The sequence below is a fragment of the Malus sylvestris genome, chromosome 1, assembly GCF_916048215.2.
Source record: "Malus sylvestris chromosome 1, drMalSylv7.2, whole genome shotgun sequence".
NCBI lineage: Eukaryota > Viridiplantae > Streptophyta > Magnoliopsida > Rosales > Rosaceae > Malus > Malus sylvestris.
Window position 1 is genome coordinate 1827013 of NC_062260.1, and position 18099 is coordinate 1845111.

Sequence of the window (18099 nt, forward strand, 5' to 3'; positions counted from 1 at the left end):
TAGGCACTCTTAGGTTCAAATTTATTCACATTTTTCCACATCATCACACTTTATGGCTTCGTCACCTTTCAGGTGTCGGCCAGAACAGCTCGTTTTGGAGTCCTAGTGGACATTCCGGGTTGGGGTGTGTTAGTTTTGTATCAGAGCATAAGTTTCCTGCCAAGGAAAATGGAGATTTGAGACTGGTTTATGGTCTTAAAGTAGGATTAATGTATCAATGTCGGTGTATCACCAGGGAGCTATAAATCAATTCCATCATTATTTTTGAACCATCATTATCAATCTTTTCAAGATAGGAAACCATAAATGATTTTGATTCCTTTGCATTACCCATCAGTATACTATTTAGTAGGATTTCTACAAAGCTTACTTCGTCAAGATTCCAAAATTGTCTTGGGGGACAGTAGGGTGCTAAAAAGATAGCACTTGACATCAGAACACCAGGGGAACAACCATTTTTGGTCCCCGATGGTACTAATTTCCTTAACCATTAGTTATCATTTCAGATCTTTAGGAGAAAGGTCAATTTCGTTTAAACTCATTTTAAAGTAGAGTATTAGTAAATTTCCCTTTCTGGCTTTAGGAATCCTAACCAATTCTAGTTTTCGAATTTCTTTTGGTGATATACTCGTCATTTCGATGAGTATAGGCACCGAAGTGCGAGTTGTTAGACCGATGAGTGGTGCAAACTCTTTGAGATAGTGAGTATTTTTCCCCCTAGAATTATGGAACCCTATCAGAGGACCCATTCCTTATTAGTTGTCCAAAAACCATCACCTAAGCGGGGCTCTAGTCTGTGATCAGCCTATAGTGGTGCTACTAAGTGACGATATTGTCCGATATCCATGAACTGTCAACCAGGATTCAGGCGGTATGATTTATGATACTGGAGACATGCTAGTATTTGGAAGTGATACCCTTGTGCCAGAACCCCGATTTACAGTTCCAGTGTAGCGAACAATATTAAAAATTATCGTATATGCGTCAATTAAGGGCACAACTAATAGATTGATTAACATTGACTGTTGAAGCCGAAGAACTAATTTTGAAAAGTTAGGAGTAGGCTTTGTATTTAGACAGTAAACTCATAGTTGTTTCTACCTTATCACCTATCTAGGTAAATGGAATCTTTTCGGCTAGCCACCTTCTGGATCACTTCTACAGGTAGATAAGAGAGTTAAAGTACGAGTTATCTTCTCACTATTATAGTGAGTGGTGTATCGAGAAAGTTGTGAAGACCTATTAGCATGTGGCATGGTGAAAGGAAATATTATGGTATGTTTTGAGGACGTACATTCAGGCGTCGTATTCCAAAGCCTCACCTGAGATATTATCATCGATATACTTTCTCATATTCACTAGTTTCCCTGTGTCATTTAGAGTAATTTCTACCATTTGGAAGAATTTAGTTACTAAAGCGTATCGAGTAGGGAATTACCCAATCAATCATTTAGGTAGGGAACTTCAAACCTTTTGCTCAGGTGGAAGAATGAGCCTTAGGTTTGTACCTAGACTTTGGCAACTTGATTCGATGTCGATTAGAACCCATTTAAAACCTACTTCTAAATGATCATAGTACTTGAGCGTATTTATTTACACCCAGTCATGTCGTACAGACCACTATAGATGGTTCCGACTCGTGTGTAGGTATACTTTCTCATATGCACTAGTTTCCTTGCGTCTTTTCGAATAATTTCGACCATTTGGAAGAATTGGAAGAATTTAACGTGTATCGAGTAGGGAATTAGCCAATCAATCATTTAGTTAGTGAACTTCAAACCTTTTGCCAAGGTGGAAGAATGAACCCTAGGTTTGTACCTAGACTTTGGCAACTTGATTCGGTGTTAATTAGAACCCATTTAAACCCTCCTTCAAAATGATCGTAGTACTTGAGCGTATTTATTTACACCCAGTCATATCGTACAGACCACTATAGATGGTTCCGAATCGTGTGCAGGTATACTTGATGAGCTATGGGTTTAGCCGTACAGGCCATAATAGGTGGATTCAGCTGACATATTACTTTCATTGATTTACTTCACCTGGTCTGCTCGTTATTGATGCTGAGATATTTGACATGGCATATATATGGATTTTGCTAATTTGATTATGGTTTCGATATATGTATATATTCTATTTTATGGGAAATTATACAGGTTTTACAGCGAGAGTAACCTTTAATAATTGACATGGTTTTTTAAAGGCTTTGCTTCTGCCCACTCACACTTTCTGTTTTGCGCCCCTTCAGGTTTAATTTGCTGGAAGATCGTATCGACGAGGATTCTTGGCAAATCTCAGGATAGGTGGTTACTTTTGAGGGTATAATCCTTATCCATTCTACTGTACTTACTTATGCTCTAACGTCACGCGTGAAGTTTGTTCATTCCTGCTCACCAGCGCACTCTGGTATTTAGGCACTCTTAGGTTCAAATTTATTCACATTTTTCCACATCATCACACTTTATGGCTTCGTCACCTTCCATATGTCGGCCAACACAGCTCGTTTCGGAATCCTAGTGGACATTCCGAGTCGAGATGTGTCACAATCCATGTGTTCAACCAAAGAAACAATGGACTTTTCGGCTCCTACAACCAGATTTGCTCTCTTTTATCCTTTTCTTTCTTATATTTCCTTTGCCATAATTGTCTTGTTTGCTAGTTATGTTTTGTTGCTTTCTTGATTAAGTTTATTTTTGAAACATTGAGGACAATATTTGGTTTAAGTTTTGGGTGTTAAACAGATTGCTTTTCGTGACTTATTTTCGAATTTCACCACCTATCACTACTAATGTTGTTATTCACTGTTTTAAAGTGTTTTTGTGTCATAAAAAAAATCGGAAAATGTTTGAGAAAATACCAAAAAGAGTCGTTTTTTGTTGCTTGTTTGTGTCTTAGGGTACCTTCCAACACAATGATGAGGATTTGGTTTTTAATTGCATGACTATTAAAGAAAGTTGCAAACATGGGTGGAAGTTTGATATGCTCTTTGGTTAATATTTAGTTGTAGTTATCATTTACGAATTCACATGCAATCACAAAGAAAAAATCAGTTTTTGTAACATGCTTAAAGGAAGAAACTCAAACTAATGCTACAACCTTGTGAGACTTGAGCCTATTCTTTGTTTAGAGAGTTATTAATCTGTGATTTCTTGTTTTCTAAAGTCATTGCATGATCTCATTATTTCTTTGCTTGGTTGCTACTTAGAATGCTTTTTCATAATTTTAGTTCCAAATACTAGAACTCATGCCAGTTTCGTTCAAAGCATAATATTGATTGCATAACAAATTAGAAGATGAAGTTGTTTAGTTACGACCAGAACCAAAAAGCCTTATCCCTTGCATATGTATCGTAGGTTGAACCCCTTTGAGCCTTATTAAGCCTATTTTCTTTGTTAGCCTGCATTATCCCTACCTAGCCTAGTATAGGAATATCCATACCCTTGTTCTTAAAGAATAGTGAAGCACGACTTATTGGGAATTCCTTTTGATCTACGATTTGCAGAAAAATAAGTGTGGGGGAAGGATTTGTTCTTTTGAATTCGGTGAAGTAGTGCTTATGTTTTATGTTTTTTTTTTTTTTAAAAAAAAGGAAGAAGAAAAACGTTGAAAAAGAAACAGAAAAGAAAGAAGATGAAAAAAAGTTGAGAAAAGAAAAAAAAGAGGTTGAAACAAGTGAGAATGAGTTCATAAGTGTTGGTTGTTGAAGAAGGGTCCAAAAATGTGAATCTGACCCTAAAGTTGTATGAATCTTCCCTTTGTGTTTAGAGTTGGATGCTGCAATCAAAAGTGAATTCTAGTTGTTGATTTCATTACTTTGCTTACTATCACTTTAAGAACCTTTGTTTATCTCTGACCTTTCTTTGTTAGCCAATACCTTAGCCCCATTACAACCCTTAGACTTTTATCTTGATTGTTATATGTTTCAATATGTGGAGTTTGAAATTAGTACGAGCATATGGAATCCCTGGTTCTCGCTTCTAAGTAGTGGCATTCGTTATTGAGATCATATACATGTTTGTATTCATAATTTTAGAAAGTGCCTTCTTTGATATAACATATGTGAGTGCTAGTCTACATGTTTACATCATTCTTCTCACATATACTTAGTATAGGGAGTGTAGTCAGAAAATCTGTGTGAAAATATAGAGTATATCCGATGAGGAAGTGAGTGAATTCTCTAAGACATGTTACTACATTCAAAATGTTGTTTTAATTGATTAAATGCGAGCTAGTGAGTGGTTACTGTGGTTAAGTATAAGCTCAATGGTAAGGATGGCTAAAATCTATGAGGGTAGTGATTTTTAACATGTCATGTTTCATTGGAAATCCCTGAGGCAATTGTTGGAAGGTTTAGGTTTTGTTTTGTTTTCTTTGTTTTGCTCGGGGACTAGCAAAAGCTAAGTGTGGGGGAATTTGATAGGAGCATATTTATGCGACTTTGTTATCTTATTTCTTTGCATTTTCTTAGTTAATTTCCATTTATTATCATTATTTAAGTTATTTTCGTATTATTGTAGGTCCAATTGGGAAAGATGACAATAAATGGCTAAATGGAGCAATTTGGGGCAGTTTTGGACTTGGATTGGATAGCATGCGTGGCTAAAGGGAGCACTTGGGATGGACATTTTTGTGGTCAAATGAGGCTAGGAATGTGCTGCAATCTGGAAGAATTAGGATTGAGGCTTGGAAGACAAGGAATCAGAAATTAAAGGGAAACCTTATCCAATCTTATCTTATCCAACCTTATCCTTAACAAACCTTATCTTATCCTATCCTAATCCTAATCCTACTTTACCTTATCCCTAGCTGCAAGGGGGATTCCTTATCACATTAAACCACTTCCTGCAAATAACCAAATCATTTTCTTCCACAAATTGTGTCGTGCCCCCTACCTATAAATACTACTTATTGCCGCAACTTTCAGGGGGGAGAGGAGAAAAATATAGAGAGTGTCGCAAGTTTTTTGGGGGAAAGAGTGACTTGTGCTTGCAAGGAAGGAGAGGATGAGGAGTGTCGTGCACCTGCATCTAAGGATTGTGCTAAATCTGCCATTGGAGTGATGGGGATTCCAGAGTTCTTTCTATCCTTATTTTAGTTTCCATGTTTATTTTAGATTGCTTTTCAACTATGACGAACATGTGTAACTAAATTTCTTTTTGGCTAAAGGAGAATTCGAAGCCATGAACATATGTTTTATATGAATTGATTACATCCAGTTATTGTTTCATAAAACATGAATGTGATTTACTTATCTGTTTTATTAAGAACTTATTCTTGTGTGTTGATTAAAGGTGCACACTTAGTTTGCATACAGGGATTTGATGCTAGAATATAAGGGAATTTCACCTAATCGTTATGAACTTATATTTATAAGTAGTAAAAGTCATTAGTCATGATTGTGTTAAGTAAATTCTTAGTAGGAGTATCAGGCAATTCATAATTACGAATGCCTTGTCAAATGTTTATGATTTTCACAGAACTTAATGACCTTTGATATGTGTCTCTATCATGCTTTTCATAGTTAGGGAACTTGAGAAGGATAATTTGGTTGCGTCGCTGAGTCCAATTCAATGAACTTAGGAAAATCTGAGAGTTAATGAGTGCTGTTCACAATTAATTTGAGGCATTGTCATTCATGGTTTATAGAAAGAATAACTGAAATTGATTTGTATGCATATGTTTCATGTGTGGAGAAGAATCCTCTAGCTAGCTTTTCACCCATATTCCCTTTACAACTCAATTTAATTGCTGCTATTTACTTTTGTTTCTTAAAATTCGTCAAAAACCCCCTCAGTTCGTATTTTGTGTTAGTCTAGTTTAGTTTTCAGTGTTTAAGTTTAATTTGTGTTGATTAGCATCCCTCCTAATCCCCGGCCTAGAACGATCCCTACTTTACGCTCTTGTCCCTTAACCTCAAAGCCTAGAGGTTGATTCATGTAGATCTCCTCGTCTAGTTCACTATTAAGAAATGTTGTCTTAACATTCATTTGGTAAAGTTTCAAATCTAGTTGAGCCACAATAGCTAAAATGAGGCAAATAGAGTCAAATTTCACCACATGTGTTACAACAACCATACCTTAATATATCATATTTTATTTCTAAAGGATGCGAAATAACCAAAATGCCCCAAGTTGGGTGCCTTGAGTAATTATGGACCTCTGAGCTAAATTTCAATTTCTCATATTTTTCCTATTTTATTAAATTAGTTTCTGTACTTATGGGTACATAGGCAAAAGTAGAATTGAATTCAAAGTTGTGGAACTTTAATTATGATTTTCAAATGTTAGGGGGCAAATGGGTAATTTCCATGTGACCAAGTGAGCTAACTCCACTCTCGGTCCAATCTTTTCCACCATTTGCTGAAGCACTCCTCTATCTAACCCATTTCCTTTGCAACCATCTCCATTTCTCTTTCTAGTTTCGAACACCACTGTGAAACCATACTCGCTACCACCCAATTTGCCAATTCAAATCTCATACCAATACTTACAAATTCTTACTCTATGAAACCTGACAATCATAGTACTATAATTGCATGTTTGAATAGTGGCATGCGAGAGGGGAAAACTGAGCCCTCTATGCTCAGTGAGTTCTCCGGTGAACTCAAGTCAAAATCTGGCAACCGTGCCGTCAATCGTACGTGGGCTTGACTATCTGCAATCCTAGGTGAGGAATACTGCTTCTTTGTGTGAAATTAGGTTAGAAATCGAACGTTAATAACCCATGCATGTTTCTAAGCTTGATAACAAGATATCCGGTAGTGAACTCCGGCTTGTTCCGTCGAGTTCGAGTGTGAATCCACCTTAGGTGGTGATGTCTGAGTTTAGGTAACCCTCCGAACCTATTGGTGTTAAATCTCTGAACCTATTAGTGTTAAATCAAGTTAAAATCGTGAATTCTATGATGTGTTCGTATCTTTGTTGTTGAACCCCCGGTTTTCTGTGAATAAATCCGGCAAGGTCTCATCAAATCTGAGCTAAAACTCGACAAAATTGAGGTGCCTTGGACTCGATTTAGCCTCCATTAAATATTAGGTACAATTTATGTACCATGCATATTAAATTTGAGCGAGAAATTCCAGGGTTTTAACCTTTAATTCGTCCCTGTCTTAGTCCCCAGAATCCAGCTAGGCTTTCTTGTGAATCATCTGCGAATCCGAGAAGGATTCTACCTCCTGATGAGTAAATATGTACTTAGGTAAGCATCCGGGCTTTTTCAGTGAAATTGGTTGTGTTGGGGCCGCAATCTATTGAAGGAACCAAACCTTTGGCAGTTGAAGACAACGCTTCTTTATAAGAAGAAGCTTCATCTTCCTCTGAAGGTATGGAAATGTAGACTTCCCCATCAACCTCAAAATGACGCTTGGGAATGTGGCCTCTTTAGCTCCTTCAAACTGTATGACCTTGAGTTCTAGAGGGTACGCTTCCATAGGTGGGTGTATTCTCTTTAGCGTCCATGGGTACACTCCGACTAGGTTGTGTACACCTACTCAGACGAAGTGCTCACACATCTTCTTCAATGACCAACGAATTGAAAATTAATTTCCCTCATTTGTTTAAAGATGTCGTGAGTTCATCTTTCTCCAAGGTTTTTGATAGTATCTCGATGCTTTGGGAAGTCATTCTCTATGAATTCTACATCTTGTCACTTGATCTTGGTTATCCCTCCATCTGGGTGTTCACCATACATCACATAACCTTTTGAATTTTCACAAAATCTATAAAGGTATGTTTATTTGCTATAGAACCTAACTATCCGAACTTATATGATGAATAATGAACAAACCAGCACAATCCCATACATGCAAAACTGGATTGGGTTTTTCACCATTCCAAAGTTCATATGGGGTCGAGAAAACCGTTTGAAGGCACACCGTTAAGTATATATCGTAGTTAACAATGCATCACTCTAGAAAGATAAGGGGAGATTTTCTTGCGCCGTCATAAACCTCAACATCTCTAATAAAGTTCTATTTCTCCTTTCAGCCACATCATTTTGTTATGGTGTGTAGGGAACAAAAAGTTATCTGTGTATCCCTTTACTTTCAACAAAAACCTTGAATTGATCAGAATAATACTCTCATCCACAATCAGTCTGGAGAGTTTTACAGTCTTCCTTTTTTTATTCTCAACCTCAGCTACGTTTGAAGCAATCCAAAGCTTCATACCAATGAGTCATCAAATACACATAACCATATTGTGTGTAATGTCGATCACAGTTCAAAAGCAAGAGGTACCATGACAGGCCTTCACACTCATTGGTCCACAGATGTTAGAGTGGATCAACTCTAATGGTTGAGTAGCTCAAATAACCTTTTCAAAAGGCTTTCTAACTATTTTTCCAACCAAACAAGGCTCACATACAAGTAGATTGATAATAGTAAGTGAGCTCATGAGGCATTCTTTAACTAACCTAGTCATTCTATCTTAGTCTTATATGCTGAAATTGGGTATTAGGCGGAATATCCTGCAAATAAAAATTAACTTTGCACATTAAACTAGTCAAATGAGCTAGTCAACTAGTCACAAGTTAGTCTGTGATATAAAGTGCAGTTGTAAGAACAAAACCTAATTGACCAATACGTTCAACTAATCAGAGTATGCCCAGATTAGTTTCACAACAATAATTCCTAAGCTTGAACACATTTACATATTGGTTCATTATCCGAACAACAATAACAAAGCAATTATGAATTAAAGTGTGTTGGTTTGACTGGTCAAGCCCACCAGTCAACTCAGTACGGATTCGTCAGTTAATCAAACGCAAACCTATGAATGAAACTTAGTTCACTACGAGTTATCTTAGTCAACAACAAATTAGTTCATTGCTCATAATATGCAGTGTAAACTTAGTCTCTAACACATATCAAATAACAATTAATAGGGTGCATGAAACATATGCCAGTAAATAAGATATGTGGACAAGCTTAAGAGACAAAGAACGCATGAAGTTCTTTTGCCGGAAAAAAACCCACCTCTAGGTTAAGAAACTGGGGACTCTCCACCGAGTCCAATCCACTAGTGAAATCAAGGTTCATACAAAGACCACACAAGCTCAATTCCTAGATCCCTATCTACGGAGCAGCTTTACCTTTGTGCAACCTTACCTTTCACGAGATGGATTCCTTCGGCCTTCACGAAGTGGCAGGTCATCCTGAGCTCTTCACCTTGTGGCACTAAAATCAAATCAACTTATGTAAATGTTGTTAGGATGAAGTTGATGCAAATCTGGATTTGATGTCTAGTCAGTTTCACTAGTCAAACACTTGAAAGATGCAACTGACGCGAATCCAAAAAGAGGCCATTTTAAAGATTTGAAACTTGAAAAACGTGACCACAAAATTAAAACAAAACCATGAAGACAATGCTACCCTAATATGCAATAATTGGGTGTTTGATTTATGAACATGGTTTTGTGGCTAGGGTTTCAATGAAGAACACAAGAGGTAGCTTAAAGCTAAACAAATGAGCATATAAAACGAATTTAAGCAAGCAATTTCAAAGATAGATTTAGAAATATTAGATGAAGAACATTACCCATAAAATATGCTTGATGCTCCTAGGAGATATGAGATGGAGATGAAAAATAAAGCTTTCAAAAATTTTCCAATCTCAAACCCTAAAAACAAATGAACCCTAGATTGATCTTTTCAAGAGGGTTTGATGTTCAAACAGAAAGGGTACCAGAAAAGCCACGTTTCATGTGCAAAATCAATTTGGAAAGATCTAGGGTTGAAAAACACTCTTGGATGAAAAGTTGTCAGAAAGCTTATGCGGGTTGTCTTAAAGTGTGTGCCCAACTCGCGTGAAAGCAACGAGAAGTTTTGGCTAGATAGAACCACTAGACAAAATGAACTAGAAATAATAGCATGAAAGGCATCTGAATGAACAAACCTTTTGATAAGAGAAGTTAAGTTCTTAAAGTGATATTTCTAGCAGCATGATCCCATAGTAGGAATTTAATCCTAAATCTAACTAGAGCATGTGTGGTACAATTTACAACATTTGACAAGGGCAGCCAAATAATAAGACTAGACTTCACATATGCCCTAGTCTAGAATGCCATGTTTCAAAATTAACATGTTTTACAACAGTTACTAAAGAAATAGAGAACAAGAAACAACTAAATCCAAGCATACAAAATCATTCTTTATTGGATCATATCCAATTTCAACTTGATCCATATAGATCACCAGTCTAGATAGGCTTATGTAACAGCCTCTTCCGTAAATTTATGGAACGGAAGGGTATTTTTGTATTTTCACTTTGGTTGGGTTTTATTTGTTTAAAATATTGTTTTTGGGTCTTAAATAGGTGTGCCCAAGAGGGGCCCACCTTTGGTTTTGAAGGAAATTTTGTGAAAAACATGTTCATTTGAGCACCATCTATGACATGCAATTAACAATTAAAGGCGGAATCATGCTTGTATGCACTCAAAAACAAAACATTACCCATGAAATTCAAAGCCTAGTAGAAGGGTGAACCAAGACTCAACTCAAAACAAAGTGACTTGAGAAATTTTATACCTTTGTTGATTCCTCTTTGCATAAGCAAAGGCTAATCACCCAAGGAGAGGGCCTTTATTCCATACTTCTTAGCTCCATGGATTTCTAGGATGAGGATGGTTGAAAGGATTCTCCAAGTTCCCAAAGTTGAGAACCTCTAATTTTTCCACACCAAGGAGAGACTCGAAGAAGAGATGAGTGACCTTGGAGGAAGGAAGGTTGCTAGCTAATCTCCTCCAATGGGGCCGGCCTCCTAGAGAGAAAGGGAGAGACATTGTGTTCTCATCTTTTCTCCAAAAGAAACCCTAATGAAGAAAAGTCTATAAAGTCACATTTATACCTACCTTCATTGGAGTGGCAAACTTGTAATAAGTCCAAAACCCACTCCTTTATCAATACGGCCGGCCATAGGGTTTTATTGGGCTGTTTGGGCCTTTGTGAATTATTAGTCATTAAGTTGTCATACAACTTAAGTCAATGGGTTTGACGTTCAAAGCCGATTGGGTTTTGAGGCCCAAAACTAGCCCGAGGTCTTTAACGAACTTTATTCATTTGATTAATTAACATATTAATTAATCCTTGCCATAAATAATTAAACCATTTAATTATCCTTACTCATCTCCGTTGTTTCTTCAATCTCTACCTTACACGGTGTACGATCCATTAGGTTCCTTTTAGCGAGGCAGTGGGCGATTAGAACTCTTTCAAACCCAAAGGATTACGCCATGGAAGCAGCCCAATCGGCAAGCCCAACCCACTTCAAACCCAAGTCCAAACCCTTTCAAACCCTGGCCCTTGGGCCGTTTTGACTCGGGCCTTAGGCCCTTCTGAACTCAGGCCAAGCCACGAGCCTACAACCCAAAAAAAGAATCCCTAGGTCCAACCTAGGAACCCATCCCGGTCCTACCTAAACCCTAGACCCGGATCTGTTTGACTTGGCCTGTTTGACCCAGTTGGAATGTTCCAAGGAATATTCCTGGAATAATCTCTAGAATATTCTTGTGTTGGCTTTTGTTGACTTTTTTGAAATTTACCGTGGACTCTTCTTAGGGTAATTCGACGTCCTGAATCCGTTTTTAACATCCATTTTCCTAAATTCAATCGTTTGAATAGAGTTTTATTAATTGGACCCTTTATGGGCTTAGGGGCAATTATTTGTGGCGTTTCTGTCTTCGCTAGTTTGCGTGGCTCTTCGACGACGAAGCATCTGTGAGTGGACCTATTATAATATGCATGTTTTAATAGTAGAAATGCATACATCAAAAGCATGATTTAATGGTTACGTTTTATGAGTAAATTAGATTTACACTTGATGTTTATCATGCTTAGGAGAATATTTTGGAATATCAGGGTCAGCACGTGCCTACCCTGGTGTTCGGGGAATATCAGGGTCGAGTATGTTAGCTTAAGTTAAAACAATATCCTTAATTGAAAAGTGCGGTAATTAAATTGCATCTCAAGTGTGTGCAAGGTATTATGCAAAAACAATTCATAAATTAAATTGAATCCCAAATGTGTGCAAGGTATTATGCAAAAACAATTTGCACCCAGTGTGAATTGAAGTCAATAAGAACCAACTCCTAAAGCTTATGTATGACTTCCTTTACCCCACATACACCCAATGTAACTTAGTTGGAAAGCATTGATAATTTTTTAACCCTGCTTTCTCTCTCATCACATGTATGGTTATTCCAGTGCCTACAATCCAATCAATGGACGTGTGAGCAACATGTATGTACGAACATACACAAACAATGACAGATCTAGGGTAAGGGTTGATCGTTTTATTCAGCTTAATGCAATTACGAGCAAAATGTCTCTTCTTCTTATAGTTAAAGGAAGTTAACTTGCATACATCTTTCTTGCCATGTGTACCTCTGCATGCCTTCCTCTTATTAGATTAAGGAGCAAGCTTTACTTTCTCTCTCTCAATCTTGGTTTTGCCTTTCCCCTTGAACCGGTCCCCCCATTTTAGACTCACCTTGAGTCAAAAAGTTTGTAGCTTGGGTAGTATCTTGGCGCTCACCTTCTAGTTCAACATGACGCAATATGCCATAGAAGTTCTTAATTTGATCATTGTGTCATGGTCTGTTGGAGGGCACCCTATGAGTCTAGATGAACCTAATCACAGCTTGAAATTGCTGCTCATTGGTGATGACACTTCCAATAGCTTTCAAATCTTATATCATGCTAGACATCTTTCTCAGATGTTCAGATATAGAGTGCTTGGAAACCACATCTTATACACCTCAAACTTCAACACTAAACTTTGCAGCATAGTGGTTGAGGTGCCACTGAAAGAAAATTTTAGCTAGTTTCACATCTTCTTTGCAGTCAAGTATGATTCTTCCTCACCAATTAAATCATCATGCATGCTACTTAACATAGTAAAACATAGTAAAACGAACAATTTAATCTTTCTTAAACCAAGATTCATAAGACCTTACTCTAGCTTTATGTTGAGCTGTAGTGGTTCCATCTCTCTCAATGTCAAGCTCAACCATCACAACATCTAAGGGCTTCAAGAGCTCTTGTTCATTGAGAAGATATTGGATCTTCTTATGCCAAATATCATAACTGGTTCCAACCAACTTTTCACCTTTGGTCAAATCAGCAACAACATTTTTGGTAGCCATTTTCTACAAGGGTGAAGTAGTTTTTGACATTATTGTTTACACATCTTATACCATTTATTTCAAAAATCCATTAGAAAACATTTCACTTTTGTCATAGATTGAGATCGAAGAATCTGTTAAGTCGCTCGTAACTACAACTAAATTCTAAGAGTCAAGATCATACTTTCTAATTATTTTTGAAATAAATTTGATTTAAAATGTGGTTATGTTTTAAACTCCTTTTCATACATTATCCAAAAGAGTGCAAAAAAAAAAAAATATTGGGTAAAAGCCCAAACAATCGTATCGCTTCTATGCATAACAGGCCTTTCCTTTGGATTTAAATTAGAGTTTTACAAAATGGGCTCGATAAAAGTGTGGCCAGGTCTATATTCAAGAAGGGTTGCAGTGCTAAGCCTTTAAAAACCAACCCTTGTAAACACCCAAGGTGACTCCTTAAAGATCCTTCCTTGATGCCAGATCAAATAATAAAGTAATTGTAAGAGCATGATTTTCTAGATACGGAGTAAGGTGATCGGAATACGACTACCTCAGAAGTCTTATCATGGACTCAACAACTTTCATAACGAAGTTGCACAGACAGATTAGTGATACTACCATCATTCGATTCTGGAGCAGTGGGCAAAGTGCTTCGTTCAGATTAACCATGCTTGTTCCGCAAGATACAAAAACCTGATGCACTATGAAATCATCTAGTTTTCCTATATGTGGGACCATACTTTTCCAGATGCCGCTATGATCTTATTCCAGAATCAGTGGGCGAAGTCTAACTACATTACTGAGATTGACCATGCTTGTTCCGCAAGATACAGAAACCCAATCTAGTAAGGAATCAGCGGGTTTCCTATAATCTTGGCGTCCTTAGAATCTAAGGTTTAGTGTGCGCCGCAAGTAATCACAATCCTAAGACGCTGCAATATCTACTTCCTAGATATCCTCTAGAATTCCCTTGGTTTAATAAGGATTCTACTATCCTAACCTAGAAGGTCCCTTCCTCGACTGTATAAATAAATCATTCTAGGGTTCATCTTTGGTAATGCAATTCTGCACACTTATTCCATAGCCTACTGCTTGAGTCTTAATATTACTTACTAACTTAAGCGTTAGAGAGCCTTTAACCAACACACTCTCAATCTTTGGCTTACCTACAATTGTTTGTTTGTTTACAGGTACACAGATTTAAGCATATCCACTCACAGATTTGGTTCCAACAATTGGTGCTTTCATTAAGAGTGAACTCATATTCCTCCTAACTAGATCACTCTACCAAAATCATGAGTGCAGAAGAAATCATATTCAACACTAAAATTAACTAGACATCTAACAACAACCCTGCTCTAAATGTCTTTGTCTCATAGGTCAAGGGCAACCCATCTCATGGCACCACCACCACTCTAGTAGTAGGCAATTAAATGCCTTATGTTTAATCGTCGTACTTTCTTAAGTTTCATAATTTTATTTTTCATCTATTAGTTTAACGTTGAAAACGAACCATGAATTGAGACCATGAAGGCTTAATTGTTAATTTTACAACTTTGGAGGACAATTGGGTAATTTCACTTAAATAATTTTAAGTGGGACTTAACCCACATCCGGCCCACTCTCTCTCCCTCTTCATTTCTGAAATTCTTCTCTCTTCAACTCTTGGAAACTCTCACTCTCTCTCTCTCTAGAGCTCTGAGAGCTCTCGCTCCCTTTTCTCTTCAAAACCGAAGCGAATCGAACTTTAAAACCCTGAAATCTTAATCCCTGAGATGAGAGAAACCTAGTGATACCCTTGCATGCACCGTCAAAGCATTGAGCAACGACCTACCATGGAACCCTAGAGCTTCGAGCTCTAGTTCTCAATCTCAGGTGAGATTATTTCCCTTCCTTCAAATTATGGGCTTCTAATTGTGTTGGAATTGATTATTTCTTTGATTTTTTGAGGGTTTTCAACCTTTCTAACATAGAATATATATAAATACATTGTGCAATTGTGCGAGGATAGTGTGAGTGGCTCTGTTACCACTATTGGAAGAGTATGAACTAAGTATAGGGACAATTATACCTCTCGTGAGGAAGCTTGGATCTCAACACGCTCCTACGAATATGAATCAAGGCGTAAAACCTCCTTGTGCGTCTAGAACCTCGAAGGTCGTTGGGTTCGCTACGGTATGTTGAGCTGCCCCTTTGCTTTTCGCCTCCCAAGACCTAGGGCTGTGGTGATCACCCTAGAGACCTAACTAGAATATTATGAATCATGAAAATGCTTGTATTTTCTTGTGTGTCTCTCTTCCCCAAAGCCTCCTTATATATATGTTGAGAAAAAGGAACAATGACTAAAACGCCCATGAAAATCTCAAGCATATTCCAATCTGAATATCTCTTGATTTTCCTTTAATTATCATAAAGATAATTACGAGATGTTATATCAATCCATCACCCAAATTTGGGTTGATTAATATTTGATTTATTTATCAAATAAATCCTATAATGGGGAGAAAAAGGTGTGCCGAAATCATTTCAATAAACTTATGATATGAAATTGTTTTGTTTGAGACTATTTTCTAAAATTACTTTCAATAACCATACTTTAATACAAGTGATATTCTACACTAAATGGAGAAGAGAGGGTTTGAACCCAGGATGTAGTAGGTTTGAGAAAACTTAAGTCATTGTAAAAAATACCGAAAAATGTAGGTGCTCCACTTTTGACTCTAGTGAAAGAAGTATGGAGTGCTTCTGTTTGGTATTGGGAGGTAATGTAGCATCGCCTACTTTTGTGTAAAAAGGTACACCATCTCATCATGCAAAATGTGGACCTATGAGTGTTTGTTGTTTGACCATGAACTTTCAAATATTCAATACAAATGTCCTTTGTGAGTCGTTTTAACACAAAGTGATAAATTATTCTTCCATTTAGTGTATGCTTGAGATGTGTAAGCATTGGGATTTTGTTGTGGATCCAAATGCCCTCACATCAAAACAAACGAGCAAACGAGATCTGCAAGGATCCTTCAGCCACGCAAAGATCAATAATCAAAATAATATTATTACGAAAGACTTCCCTAAACAGCATAAAAATATGAACACTAAAAGAAAACTTAATTCAAGAAGGAATAACAGAGAATCATTTGCATTAGTCTCCATGCTTTATGAATTACACATATTGGTACTTTGATAGTTTAATGTCTGCACATGGAGATGGAGACCAAGTAAAACAGAAGCTACAGAAGCTGGTTTGCTTCCTGAGACCACTTAATTCTGAGGAGCTTGAGCAGCTTTCTCGCCTTTGTTTTGGTACCACCACTGCACTGGCTCTGAAGAAGCAATAGCAACTGAGTCAACACTCCGCCACTAATTGCTTCTTCTCGTGCCAGCAAAGAGTCGTTGCATAGAATTATGAGCGAGCCAACGGCACTCTCACTGCCTCCATGATCATCTGATACCCTAAAAACCATCTTAAGAAGAGCTTGAATGCCGTTCGGATTACTAGTCACTGCCTCTCTTGCACTCTCTAGTCCTAAAAGCTTCTCCAGTGTGGCCATTGCCAACGGTGCCAAGGATTTTTCATGTCTTTCTGTGCTAGAAATTATGTATGAAATGAGTCCATCCACTGTGCCTTGTTCGACCAGAAACTCTCTGTTCTCTTCGAGTGAAGAAAATGCTGATACAGCTTTAATTGCAGCATCTCCATCCTCCGAATTTGAGTTCTGGTGAAGCAGCTGAGCCAATAACTGATGCAAGAGTTCGCTGTTCTTTCCCAACATAGAACACACTCCTTTTGTCTCTGGAGACGTTGATGCTGCCTCTATGAGCCGGCACAAACTCATCCTGATCAAGGTGGTCCCGTGCGCGAATAAATCTTGGAAGGCTGCTAATTTACTCTCTTCTCTAAGCATATTGAGCGACTCCAATTCGCCGAGAGACAGCAATGCTACGATGCAACAAAGCGCTTGCTCCACAAACTCTATATAGTGGTACCACTGCTTGCGGAGTTTCTGTTTCAGTTCGGCTTGTCCTCCTCCAAGCACAAGTTCCAATAGTAAAGGTAGGAATCCCAACTGGAGCAGCAAATTATTTCTCGATGGCGATTCTAGCTGGGAAAAAGCTCGAATCTTCTCGAGCGCTTGAACCTTGCTCTCCAAGGTACCCACATCACTAGATTCGAGGCCACGTTTGAGTGAAGATAAAGAATCAATTGTTTGCAAGTAATGAGGATCAAATTGGTTGCCCATCTGCAGCCACTGATTGATGAAATGACGAAGAGTGTGATTCGGCACCATGGATGGATCGTGAAGATTCTGCATTGTGACAGGACATGTGAGATTACCTGCGGACAGCCATTTTTCGATGCTCGACCTGTCGTACGTTTGGCCTGTGCAAAGAATGACTGGGTCTTTGAACAAGTCCAGACTGATTGGGCATTTGAACAAATGGGGAATGCTCATTTCATCAACTTGGTTTTTCATATATGGATAATTGATGAAAACTCCCAACTCAAAAAAATTTACAAATGCAGATATATATCTGTGTGTGTGTGTTTATGTATATAATATGGGGGGAGGAACAGCATTACCAACACACGAAAAGAAAAAAGAGGGAGAAGAGAGGTGGTCTTATCCTGTGTTTCTGAATTGTTAAAGAAAGAGTACGAGATTGCAACTGAAAATATAGAATAATTGGGCAAATGGTCCCCTCCACGGGTCCACCCCACGTCTCTCTCCATTTGTTATTACTTCAGTCAAACCGACCCACCACTGGAATTGTTAATGTCATTCAAAGCATGAATTCGCCAATATTTTCTATCTAATAATGTAATGTTGTGTGGAAAAGAAAAACTTACAGATAGACACAGTATTATCGTACAGTCACGGTAGCTAGCATGACATTTTTTTGTAATGATAAATATCATGTGAAGGGAAACTTACATACAATGACGAGTCAGAGATTTTGTTATGAGGGTCAAACTTAAAT

The 18099-nt window shown here is 37.7% G+C and overlaps 1 protein-coding gene across 1 annotated transcript; it reads right to left on the reverse strand.

Moving 5' to 3' along the window:
• Window positions 1-16230: 16230 nt before the first annotated feature.
• Window positions 16231-17745, reverse strand: LOC126617855 (U-box domain-containing protein 25-like). Its single transcript, XM_050285943.1, has one exon. The coding sequence runs from the start codon at window positions 17592-17594 to the stop codon at window positions 16350-16352; it is 1245 nt and encodes a 414-aa protein (XP_050141900.1). The 5' UTR covers window positions 17595-17745; the 3' UTR covers window positions 16231-16349.
• Between the last annotated feature and the right edge of the window lie 354 nt (window positions 17746-18099).